General features: G+C 41.7%; 2 protein-coding genes and 4 non-coding genes across 6 annotated transcripts; 2 read left to right on the top strand and 4 right to left on the bottom strand.

Moving 5' to 3' along the window:
* Window positions 1-258: 258 nt before the first annotated feature.
* LOC132556245 (soluble scavenger receptor cysteine-rich domain-containing protein SSC5D-like) lies at window positions 259-2,064 on the bottom strand. Its single transcript, XM_060220629.1, has one exon. The coding sequence runs from the start codon at window positions 2,062-2,064 to the stop codon at window positions 259-261; it is 1,806 nt and encodes a 601-aa protein (XP_060076612.1).
* A 4,570-nt stretch (window positions 2,065-6,634) lies between these two features.
* Window positions 6,635-8,946, bottom strand: LOC132556244 (uncharacterized). Its single transcript, XM_060220628.1, has 2 exons — window positions 8,597-8,946; window positions 6,635-8,357 (listed from the first exon to the last, which is right to left on the bottom strand). The coding sequence occupies exons 1-2, from the start codon at window positions 8,944-8,946 to the stop codon at window positions 6,635-6,637; spliced, it is 2,073 nt and encodes a 690-aa protein (XP_060076611.1).
* Window positions 8,947-10,902: 1,956 nt separating this feature from the next.
* Trnaa-cgc (transfer RNA alanine (anticodon CGC)) lies at window positions 10,903-10,974 on the bottom strand. The gene has a single exon. It is a non-coding gene; the product is annotated as a tRNA-Ala (tRNA).
* Window positions 10,975-11,189: 215 nt separating this feature from the next.
* Window positions 11,190-11,261, top strand: Trnaa-ugc (transfer RNA alanine (anticodon UGC)). Its single transcript has one exon. It is a non-coding gene; the product is annotated as a tRNA-Ala (tRNA).
* Window positions 11,262-11,654: 393 nt separating this feature from the next.
* Window positions 11,655-11,726, top strand: Trnaa-ugc (transfer RNA alanine (anticodon UGC)). Its single transcript has one exon. It is a non-coding gene; the product is annotated as a tRNA-Ala (tRNA).
* Window positions 11,727-12,160: 434 nt separating this feature from the next.
* On the bottom strand, window positions 12,161-12,232 carry Trnaa-ugc (transfer RNA alanine (anticodon UGC)). The gene has a single exon. It is a non-coding gene; the product is annotated as a tRNA-Ala (tRNA).
* Window positions 12,233-12,501: the final 269 nt, after the last annotated feature.

Below are 12,501 nucleotides of genomic sequence, written 5' to 3'. Positions count from 1 at the left end.
TATATAATATAGATGATTACAATATTAGTTGTGCACGGGGTGGGGGACAAAATATCAATGTCAGTCACCATGAATGCCCTATTATCTAAATAGCTGGTCCTGTACCTTTAATTTGTAAAAAAAAAATATGTTCAAATTAAATCGATTCATTACATGAACTTGAGTATTATATCAACTCATATGGATAAAGGAGGGAGATCATGCACACCTATTCCCGGTGACTGTTCACAGTGGTAAAACATAGCAAAACGGCTCTGTTCAAAGTCCATTGGAAACAACATGGTTGTCGGGAAATTGGAGGGGAACATTAAACTGCTTCGAAAGTCGCTGCGGCCCCAATTCCGCAAGGGGCTTTATAAGGACGGGAAGTAGGGTGAGGTAGGGTAAGTTTGGGTGGTGAGATAAGGTCGGCAGGTAGGGCGATGATATAAGGTCGGGAGGTAGGGTGAGGTAGGGCGATGATATAAGGTCGGGAGGTAGGGTAAGGTTGGGCGGTGAGATAAGTTCGGGAGGCGGGGTAAGGTTGAGCGGTGAGATAAGGTCGGCAGGTAGGGTATGGTTGGGCGGTGAGATAAGGTCGGGAGGTAGAGGTAGGGTAAGATTGGGCGGTGAGATAAGGTCGGCAGGTAGAGGTAGAGTAAGGTTGGGCGGTGGGATAAGTTCGGGAGGCGGGGTAAGGTTGGGCGGTGAGATAAGGTCGGCAGGTAGGGTAAGGTTGGGCGGTGAGATAAGGTCGGCAGGTAGAGGTAGGGTAAGGTTGGGCGGTGAGATAAGGTCGGGAGGTAGAGGTAGGGTAAGGTTGGCCGGTGAGATAAGATCGGGAGGCGGAGTAAGGTTGGGCGGTGAGATAAGGTCGGGAGGCGGGGTAAGGTTGGGCGGTGAGATAAGGTCGGGAGGTAGGGTAAGGTTGGGCGGTGAGATAAGGTCGGGAGGTAGGGTAAGGTTGGGCGGTGAGATAAGGTCGGGAGGTAGAGTAAGGTTGGGCGGTGAGATAAGGTCGGGAGGTAGGGTAAGGTTGGGAGGTAGGGTAAGGTCGGGAGGTAGAGGTAGGGTAAGGTTGGGCGGTGAGATAAGTTCGGGAGGTAGAAGTAGGGTAAGGTTGGGCGGTGAGATAAGTTCGGGAGGTAGAAGTAGGGTAAGGTTGGGCGGTGAGATAAGGTCGGGAGGTAGAGTAAGGTTGGGCGGTGAGATAAGGTCGGGAGGTCGGGTAAGGTTGGGAGGTAGGGTAAGGTCGGAAGGCGGGGTAAGGTCGGGAGGCAGGGTAAGGTTGGGCGGTGAGATAAGGTCGGGAGGTCGGGTAAGGTTGGGCGGTGAGATAAGGTCGGGAGGTAGGTAAGGTTGGGCGGTGAGATAAGGTCGGGAGGCGGGGTAAGGTTGGGCGGTGAGATAAGGTCGGGAGGTAGAGTAAGGTTGGGCGGTGAGATAAGGTCGGGAGGCGGGGTAAGGTTGGGCGGTAAGATAAGTTCGGGAGGTAGAGGTAGGGTAAGGTTGGGCGGTGAGATAAGTTCGGGAGGTAGAAGTAGGGTAAGGTTGGGCGGTGAGATAAGTTCGGGAGGTAGAAGTAGGGTAAGGTTGGGCGGTGAGATAAGGTCGGGAGGTAAAGTAAGGTTGGGCGGTGAGATAAGGTCGGGAGGTCGGGTAAGGTTGGGAGGTAGGGTAAGGTCGGGAGGCGGGGTAAGGTCGGGAGGCGGGGTAAGGTTGGGCGGTGAGATAAGGTCGGGAGGTCGGGTAAGGTTGGGCGGTGAGATAAGGTCGGGAGGTAGGGTAAGGTTGGGCGGTGAGATAAGGTCGGGAGGTAGAGTAAGGCTGGGCGGTGAGATAAGGTCGGGAGGCGGGGTAAGGTCGGGAGGCGGGGTAAGGTTGGGCGGTGAGATAAGGTCGGGAGGCGGGGTAAGGTTGGGCGGTGAGATAAGGTCGGGAGGTAGAGTAAGGTTGGGCGGTGAGATAAGGTCGGGAGGCGGGGTAAGGTCGGGAGGCGGGGTAAGGTCGGGAGGCGGGGTAAGGTCGGGCGGCGGGGTAAGGTCGGGAGGCGGGGAAAGGTCGGATTACTTCAGGGCTTTTCATTTTCAATTTTCGAAGTCTACAAACGGTGAATGATTACCGTAAACTAAACAACACTAACACGTTACATAAAAATCTTACAAGAGACACATTTAGAATTATTACGGTGAAAAACTGCATCATACAGCGGTTTCATCTTTCTAGTATCGCGCGAATTATATAAATGGTGAAAAAACAAAATGATAAAATCGTTCAACGGGATTTAACTGTAAGTTACTTTATATTTTTCTACGTTTTCTCAACTTCCTGCTACATCTATCACCTACATATATCTATATATTGTAGCTATATCTATATATTGTAGCTATGTTTATATATTGTAGCTATGTCTATATATTGTAGCAATATCTATATATTGTAGCTATATCATCTATATATTGTAGTTATATCTATATATTGTATCTATATCTATATATTGTAGCATATATCATCTATATATTGTATTGTATATATTGCAATATCTATATATTGTAGCTATATCTATATATTGTAGCTATATGTCTATATATTGTAGCTATATCATCTATATATTGAAGCTATATCTATATATTGAAGCTATATCTATATATTGTAGCTATGTCTATATATTGTATCTATATCTATATATTGTAGTTATATCTATATATTGTATATATCTATATATTGTAGCAATATCTATATATTGTAGCTATATCATATATTGTAGCTATATATTGTAGTTATATCTATATATTGTAGCTATGTCTATATATTGTAGCTATATCATCTATATATTTGTAGCTATATCTATATATTGTATCTATATCTACATATTATAGCTATATCTATATATTGTATCTATATCTACATATCATAGCTATATCTATATATTGTAGCTATGTCTATATATTGTAGCTATGTCTATATATTGTAGCTATATCTATATATTGTAGCTATGTCTATATATTGTAGCTATGTCTATATATTTGAGCTATATCATCTATATATTGTAGCTATATCTATATATTGCAGCTATGTCTATATATTGTAGCTATATTTATATATTGAAGCTATATCTATATATTGTAGCTATGTCTATATATTTGAGCTATATCATCTATATATTGTAGCTATATCTATATATTGCAGCTATGTCTATATATTGTATTTTCCATATCTATATATTATAGAGAGAATATTGTAGTTATATCGTTATATCTATATATTGCATGTCTATATATTGTAGCTATATCTATATATTGAAGCATATTATATATTATAGCTATATCATCAGTGGAGAGAACGTTTGTTATTTACAATATTTATGTTTGAAAGTCATCTGGCTTCAATGGCTGTCATATTTAAATCACGTATAAAATTTATTCTTATAATTTTGATATCTGGTTAAATCAGATATCTATTGCCGTATGACATGACACAACATGCCAGGTACGTGATAAATATGCATGAGGCTATATCTAAACTAGAGTAAGATATAAAAGGAGTGTGAAATATATACACCACAGCTAAAACTGCCCATCACTTGCAGTTACATGTATAACAATTTCCTATTAAATATCACTTTTTTCTTTCTTCGTGTCAGGTTTCATTTTTCCATCCGACTCCATGATGACCACTGATGGCAATACAGACATACCTTGTATTGAAGCATGTGTGTTGTGAACCACTTGTAATACAGAAGCGCATTATGGTTAAATAGGAATATATTTTCCTGATTGCGGAAATGTCTTATTTGGAGAGCGCCTCTTCAGCATCTGACTGCCACCATATAATCATCCTCCGCGAAACGCGTTTGCGTGGGATATTAATTTGGGCTCCGTCCGTCCGTGCGTGCATGCGCCCGTGCATCCCTCCGTCCGAGGGGTTTTCCGTGCTATAACTTCAAAACCATTCAACTCAATTTCACAAAACGTTCTGTATATATTAAGTTTGTACCCTAGCCGTTTACTATTGATATTCCCTTTTGATGTATACTTTAACCAAAAACCACAAAGGGCCGGTTTCCAAAACGGCCCCTTCTCTGCTTCAAATTTCCTGTTGGTGGTGCATTGCCCATGCCGTTGTGGTCACAAATATATAAAGTATCAAGATTTAGGTCACTTGGTTTGTTTTTTATGGTTCCTCAAAGTTGTACCTTTCAGAAGCTGTCTAAGTGTTGATAAAATGTGCATGTTGTGTAAAATATTAATGAAAATCTCATCAAATGATAGTCACCGTAAAGAATACATTCATGGCATGATTGTGACAAAAAAATCATGTTTCCATCGCGCCATTTGGCTGTTTTATGGAAGAAACAATCTCAAAAATGCCATTTTCGATGATAACATTTTAGACACAAAAACTGTGTTTTTTAGAGAATACACCCTTTTATGGGCGTTGGATGCAAACCAATTTTTATCCTATTAAATAGTACGTAATATGCTATTGATGAGAGGAAAAATCATCAAAATGTAAGTGGTGGAACATTTTCAAATGTTGGGTTGAATTAGCCTATGGTTGAATTGCCGATTTTCGACTTTCTTTAGATAATTAACAAAAAAACGAGAGTATTTGCTCGGTATGTTGAGAATATGTACACAGATATGAAAAAAGTGAGAGAAACACTTTTTCATAAAAAAATCCAAGATGGCTACTTCGCAAGTCCCCGTGGTTGAAGATATTGGCTGACAAATAGACAGAACAACAAACAAAACGTGTTCCTTATGATTTTGGTTGGTTTTCGCATTTACGGGATTGTTCATAGCTACCGGCGATTGTATAATACCTATATTTATAAGTTTGGTTAGTCACATGGTAACGGGGATCTTTCATATCGAGCCCCAAACATACTTTCGACATATGCACTCTGTTGCCGCATGGAAAACTATTTCAAGTTTTGTCGGAATTTCTTTACCTGTGGTTGTAATGGTCGAGGGTTTTCCAGCGTCCTGTAATACCCAAGGTAGTACAAGATACTGGAGATGTGCGCACACATTCCCATCGTTCTCTCTCCAACTGGGCACTGGCAGTAGTAGTCCTTTATTGGGGCCTAAACATCGGGTGAAACGGTGAACCGTATCCAAACGTTATATTTCGTTTGGCGTTTGTGTCGAGAATGTATTTGACATCGGAGAAGGTCTGGGGAGTGCTGGTAAAGCCACACCTCATAGTCGCCGTCATCACTTAAATGTTCGGCGATGTAACCAGGAGCCAGAGATATCTGATACGTTCCACACGTAATGGTTCTCAAGTAATCAAGATCGAGACGGGGAAACAGTACTTTATTTTTTTTACACATCATAAAACTGTCATGAAAATATCCGCTCTGATATTCAATATAAAAGTTTGTATATAATAAGCTATATAATAGGGTTTCAGACAAGGTTGTTACTAATTTCCCATTTTCTTTCAATTTACAACCACATTCAGGCGGCGATATGAGAACGTTCCACCACATGGAATTAGCTGATTTTTGGTACACATATGAAACAAGTAAAGCTCTATCCGATTTTCTGATGGGAATTTGCATCCAAAACTATATAACGGGAGAAAATTGCAAATTTATGGCATTTTTCTTCATAATTGTGTCTCTGCAAGTGCATTTTCATCCGAGAATATATTTTTTTTGTGTTTTATGAATAAACACGATGTTTTGGAAATATTTATCAAAAGAAATTTATACTATGTTGCGAATTACAATTTCGAGATAACCTTCTTTTATTTACGAACTTATGTCTTTGATGCTGAAATTGACAACTTTATAAAAATACATTTTCACTGAAATTATGAAATCTGGGTGTCGGCAAGGTGTAAAATTATTTTTCGGAAAAGAAAAAAACAGTAGTTGAGCTAGATAAGAAATTATACGGGGGCAGGCTCCTATGGAGAATTAACATTACTGGAAACAGGCCCTTAGTGTTTGCTTTACTTTCTGGGCTACATTTTTGAAACTATCCTACTCAATCAACTCCACAAGACTTTTTTTATATATAAGGTTAATGCCCTAGTTAAATTAATTTTCTGTTGCCATAGAAACAGATATCTCACATCACAAATACCAGTTCTCTTAAACCATACCTGGTCCTCAAAATGTTGTACTGGCATCAAGCTAGTACTCCATCCAGTAGAAGTTCTCAATTTCAACACTTTGTATGGAACAATTAAAGATAACAAATAGAAATTAAACTTGTTGTAATATTAACACATTTATATATGATTGTGTGTCTTTTAAATAGCGGCGCGCGGGAGATAATGTCACGCTTTACGTCATCTTGTTATGTAAACATATAATATATATATATTGTCTGTTGATCCGTAGATACTACACTACATAACGACAAACACAACATCAATTAGAGAAAACACACGTTTCATCAACCTCAGACTGTTTCATAATTAGTCATAATTCTCCAACGTCACAAGTGATATGATGATTAATAGGTCTCCACGGAAACAGACTGTTTAGTAAACATAGTTATAACATGTAATTACCTTAAAACAATCGCTAGACTGCAGAATCCATCGACGTCATCAGCCAGGACCACCTCTCACTGGACGTTTCGACTCCCTATCCTGGGACGTCCTCAAGGTGGCGAGTCGACAGTGATTGGCCAAATCACTGCCCGTCGATGGATGGCTTCCAGCTCAAATCTTCTCTTCTCCACCAAAGCCAGCTGGACGACTTCTCTGCTGTTGTTGATAGTCGTTGAACAGCTGCCCTTGGGTCTCTTCCCTGGATGCCTAGTGTAGAAAACATCCTCCACATGGACTGTGCAGGGAACCCTCTGCACCCCATCTCTACTGGCAAGACCCACACACTCCATCCTTTTGCTCTCACGTCGTCTGCAAGATCGGCGCACTTCCCTTTCTTCCGCTCATGAGCCTCTTGGCATCGATCCTCCCAGTGGACAGTTGGCTCAATCATTACCATTTTCCTCCCTTGCTGTGACCATAGCAGGATATCTGGACGAAGGTTGGTTTGGACGACCTCTGGGAAAACTAGTCTTTGTCCTAAGTCAACCCGCATCTCCCAACTGTTTGCTCCATCCAGTATCCCTCCTTGGTGCACTGCTTTCTTATTGGTTGTCTCTCCAGATCTTACAAAGTTGATGTACGGTTGATGTTTGGTACATTTCTTCTTTTTCTGCCTTTTCTTCTCAAGGGTGTCTGCTAGCTCTCGCAGTACCTTGTTGTGTCTCCATGTATGTCTCCCCTGGGTCAGAGCGGTGTTGCACGATGACAATACATGGGCCAGGTTACCCGGTTGGTCACACAGTGGGCAGTTGGGGTTTTCCGTCATCCCCCATCGGTGGAGATTGGTAGGTGTTGGTAGGACATTATACACTGATCGCAGGAGGAACTGGATTCTACATGGTTCCAACTTCCAGATATCTGCCCATGTAAGACGTCTTTCCGTTGTCTCCCATTTGGTCCATGCTCCCTGTGCTCCCATTTCTACAGCTTTAACCTTCCTGATCTCTTCCTCCATCTTCCTGATGTTATCTTGAACCATCTTCCTCCTACCAGCCGTGTCTGCTGTTCCCCACCTTTCCACCCGCGTTGACCCTAACCCCTGTTTGCCTATACAGGTAATCCCAACGATGTCGCTGTGCCTTAGCCTGCTCTCTGCTTCCTGTACCGCACTGCTTGCTGACCACTGGCGTCCTGTTCGAGTCTCAATTCCAGCATTCCGGATCTTCTCATCTTTGGAGTCTCTAACAGTCATCACCAGCCTAACCTTTGCCACCTTGAACTCTTCTACCAGCGATGATAATGGGAGTTGTAATTTGCCTGTGGTGCTGTAAAGGCCCACACTGGTGAAACTTGGGGGGACTCCAAGCCAACGTCGTAGACATTTGCTTATTTTCCTTTCCAGGATTTCCACTGTGGTAGTGGTAACCTCGTACAAGGTTAGAGGCCACGTGAGGCGTGGTAGGAGCCCGTGTTGGTACATACAAGATTTGAATTTACCGGGCAGTCCTGATTTGTCAATTCTCCTCAAACCTTCTTCCACCTGGCTTTGCAAACGTTTGATATTCTTGCTGTCGTTCAGGCTAGCATCAAACCACTTTCCTAAACACTTGATTGGATTGTCTACGATTGTTGGGATCTCCTCCTGCTGTATCGAGAGCTTGAACTTTCTGGTCACTTTCCCTTTCTTTATCACAACACATCGAGATTTCCTTGGTTTAAACTTCACCCTTGCCCATCCAGCTGTTTCCTCGAGTGCTGACAGGATCCATCGCGCCTGCACGTGGGTGGTAGTCCATGAACCCTCTGTTTGGTGGTACTCGCACTCCTGATGAAGTTTTGGGTCCTCTAGTCTCCCGGTCTGCCGCCTTGATGATCAGGTTCATCCCCATCACAAAGAGTATGACCGATATAGTGCATCCTGTTACAATACCCTTCTCAAGTGCCTGCCAAGCTGTTGTTATCTCCCTGACCGTGAATCGGAGCCTGATGTTGCTGAAGTAGCTCTTCACGATCTTCTGGATGTGATCCGGGATGTGGTAATGTTCCAGCGCCTTGAAAATCAACTGGTGGGGGACAGAACCGTATGCATTGGCACAGGTCTAACCAAACAACTGTCAAGTCTCCTTGATTGATCTTGGCTTCCCGAATTAGCTGTGTGATTGCGCTGGTGTGTTCAATACATCCAGGGAATCCTGGAATTCCTCCTTTCTGCACAGAAGAATCGATGTACTCATTCGATGTCATGTACTTCGTCATCCTCCTGGCAAGTATGGCAAAGAAGATTTTCCCTTCTACACTCAAGAGTGATATGGTTCTGAACTGGTTCATGGTCGCAGAGTTCTTCTCCTTCGGTACAAATATCCCTTCTGCCGTCTGCCAGCATTCCGGAATTTTCCCTTTCCTCCAAGTCACCCTCAGAATCCTCCAGAGCCGTTTCAGAAGTTTTGGGCACATCTTGTATACTTTGTAAGGTATACCACTCGGTCCAGGTGCTGATCCTGATCTTGCTTTCTTCACAACTTCAAAAACCTCCTTCCAGGTTGGTTCTTTCTCGTCTAACTGGAATGTAGGCTCATCCTCCAATGGTATTCTCTCACACTCTCCAAGAGGCTTGTTCTTACCAGCATCAGAGTGTGTCTCCCTCAGATGTTGTTCTATCTCTTCCTTCGAGGCTTCTAATCTGCCAGATCTCTCTCCCCCCAAAAGTGAGGATGTAAACTTCTAGGGGTTGGCAATGAACGCTGCCCTTTTCTTTGCTGTAACCCTTCTGCTCTCCCTTGATCTTTCAGCCTTCTGTAGTGTTGTTAGCTTTGTTCTGATGTCATCTCTTAGCTGCTGCAGTCCGTATCTTTCAAGCTCACTCGCTTTCCTGTACTGTTTCCTCAATACCTTTAACTCCTTCCGGAGTTTTGCCACTTCCTGTTGTCTCCTACTAGGTTGGTGGACCACCTCTGCTCTTTTCCATTCTTGAACACCAAATCTCTCACAGCTGACAGTGTCAACAATGGTCGTAAGTGAAGTGATCTTCTTCTCCACCCCTCCTTGTAGCGTCGCTTCTAGTATACCATCTAGGTCTTCATCCAGTTGTTTCCATGACTTTCTGTCGTCCATCTTTGGCCATTTAACCCGCTGCCTTCTCTCTATGTGGATATTGTCTTCCTGAACCCCCTGGTTTGCCTCTCCCTCAGATGAATTCATGGTGTCTTCCTGCGAAGGCACAACAGTGGAGAGGTCCTCAGCACTGTGGTGTGACCCCTGGCTGGGAACCTCCTGCGTCTCATCAGGTTTTCTTCCTGTGCGCTGCCGTTGTATGTCCTCAGGTCGGCACCTTGCTTTCGCCTGGTGGATCCGCAGTCCACGCATTTTTTTACAGACCTTCCCACATTTGCATCTAGTTTCATTTTCCTTCCCTCCAGTCAAAGTCCGTTGAACTAGCTTAGTCGTTGCCGTGTTATCTGCCATGTTGAGTCTTTCATCCTCCCTCCCTCTCGGAAGACTTTGGGGCTGTTGTTCTCCTGTTGTGCTCGTAGCTGGTTGTAGGTTGCGTCCTTGCGGAAGCTGTGGATTGGGATGCTACCCCTCTCCACCCTGGTACTAGTCTGTTCCTAGTCGTCATCTGTCTTTCCAGTGTCACCATTCTATTCTTGGTTGTCATCCAGTCTTTCCTGGAAGTCACTGGATACTCCAGTTGTACATGTAATTACCTTAAAACAATCGCTAGACTGCAGAATCGACGTCATCAGCCAGGACCACCTCTCACTGGACGTTTCGACTCCTGTATGTATTGTATAGTTATCACATCTGTATGTATTGTATAGTTATCACATCTGTATGTATTGTATAGTAATCACATCTGTATGTATTGTATAGTAATCACATCTGTATGTATTGTATAGTTGTCACATCTGTATGTATTGTATAGTAATCACATCTGTATGTATTGTATAGTTATCACATCTGTATGTATTGTATAGTAATCACATCTGTATGTATTGTATAGTTATCACATCTGTATGTATTGTATAGTTATCACATCTGTATGTATTGTATAGAAATCACATCTGTATGTATTGTATAGTAATCACATCTGTATGTATTGTATAGTTATCACATCTGTATGTATTGTATAGTTATCACATCTGTATGTATTGTATAGTTATCTCATCTGTATGTATTGAGATGATGTCCTATGTTATCGTTTTCACCAAATCACGTTTTAGAATTTACTTTTTAAAATTCTGAACACTGACTAAATGTAAAGAAATAGTATTTTCATGATTTCAGCAGGTGAAGAATCTGTCAATATCGAGTGAGTTGACGACAGTGGATAACATCACAGTCGTCTCCATTACATTCTCGCGGTAGATATCTCACTGGACCGAGAGGTTAGTATTGAAAATGCGAGAAAAATGGAGATGCGGGGGATTGAACCCCGGGCCTTTCACATGCGAAGCGAACGCTCTACCACTGAGCTACATCCCCGATATTTCAATCAACACAGATCGATAATGAAAATTAATTGATTATATTGAAATTCAATCTGTAAAAATATTCAAAGAGTCAAAAGTTCTACAAAATTGAGTATCTATCTATAAGACCACGATATGTCCCCGATGACTTTTTCTTCGTTACTTTTAAAAGACTATCCCACTTTGTCAAGGATAGCAAGTGATTACACAAAAAATATATGCCAAATAGGGGATGTAGCTCAGTGGTAGAGCGTTCGCTTTGCATGTGAAAGGCCCGGGGTTCGATCCCCCGCATCTCCATTTTTAAATTTTGGTCTGTTTTTGCCTCATGGACAATTAACAAATAAAATTATCTATCAGGCCTTGTAAGCCACAGCCGTTTACTCATAAACATGGTGGCTTAGTAGAAATTTGAAATGAGAACTATATATGACGGCCATAGCATTCAAAATACTTGTACTAACGGCCATAGCATTCTTCTCAACCTTCTTCGTAATCGTGATGTAAAGTATCGTGTTGATGAACTCTAAGAAGTTTTTTCAAAGTCAAGACTTATTCTAAGTGAAATTTCAGTACGAAATCAAGAAAACGTCATTCGTGAATCTTTCATTTCTGTTTTATTATGTTAAAATACCTGAAGGCTTAATCCAATATTAAATCAGTAAGTTATGTCGACGCTCTAACTCGCATATAGGGGATGTAGCTCAGTGGTAGAGCGTTCGCTTTGCATGTGAAATGCCCGGGGTTCGATCCCTCGCATCTCCAATGTAATTTTCATACATTCTTGCCTGTTCAACATTTTTTTAAGGATTATATTTGCTATCCCTGTCGACGAGGCTGCTTTTTTCCTCCGATTTGTTAACAATGAAAAGAACAAGACCAGAATTTTACAATAATTGAATACGATGATAATCAATTAAACAAAGGCGGTGCTTCAAGTTGTTTTTTTATTTACAACTGTTTTTACAAAATTACTCTGGTTGGTTAAGCAGAATTAAAAAAAAACCCGACGACGTCCTCAACAGCAAACTAATCTGCTACAAGTTGGCATCATCGACATTTTTCATGCAAGTGCCTAAAAAAGTTCTACCTACTGAAATTTTGAATATTGCTATCATTAAAACAAATAGTATTCCGGCAATAGTTTTGATATTTGGAACTTCTTAAATGAAATGGGGAAAAAAATTAAAAATAATTTGTGGAGATGCGGGGGATCGAACCCCGGGCCTTTCACATGCAAAGCGAACGCTCTACCACTGAGCTACATCCCCTACGATACTGAAGAGTGTTTAGCAGGTACGGCCAGCGGTATGTAAAAACACTGCGAACACTTGTGTTTTGAATCAACGATTCTTATATATATATTTGAAACATATTGTGACAATTTATATCGTTTAAGTCATACAGCAAACTTCTTTAGGCCTGTATCGTGAACAATTATCGGTGGAAGGGAGACAACTCGAAGCATGCTATAAAGAAGACAAATAATGTCAATATAGATTTACAACGTTGGAATGTCTTATTATCTCGTCCTAAATGT

Source organism: Ylistrum balloti, unplaced genomic scaffold, assembly GCF_031769215.1.
Source record: "Ylistrum balloti isolate Yb309-2 unplaced genomic scaffold, AGI_CSIRO_Ybal_v1 Utg370556, whole genome shotgun sequence".
Classification (NCBI taxonomy): domain Eukaryota; kingdom Metazoa; phylum Mollusca; class Bivalvia; order Pectinida; family Pectinidae; genus Ylistrum; species Ylistrum balloti.
Note: the sequence above shows the minus strand (reverse complement) of the source record. Positions and strands in the feature narration are given on the sequence as shown.

Excerpts from the sequence above, each read along its gene's own strand:
- LOC132556245 (XM_060220629.1), bottom strand. The coding sequence starts at position 2,064 with ATGAAAAGCCCTGAAGTAATCCGACCTTTCCCCGCCTCCCGACCTTAC.
- LOC132556244 (XM_060220628.1), bottom strand. The coding sequence starts at position 8,946 with ATGTGCCCAAAACTTCTGAAACGGCTCTGGAGGATTCTGAGGGTGACT. Across the intron at positions 8,358-8,596 it reads GGAGACTTGACAGTTGTTTG|GCGGCAGACCGGGAGACTAG; the intron begins GTTAGACCTGTG and ends CTGATCATCAAG.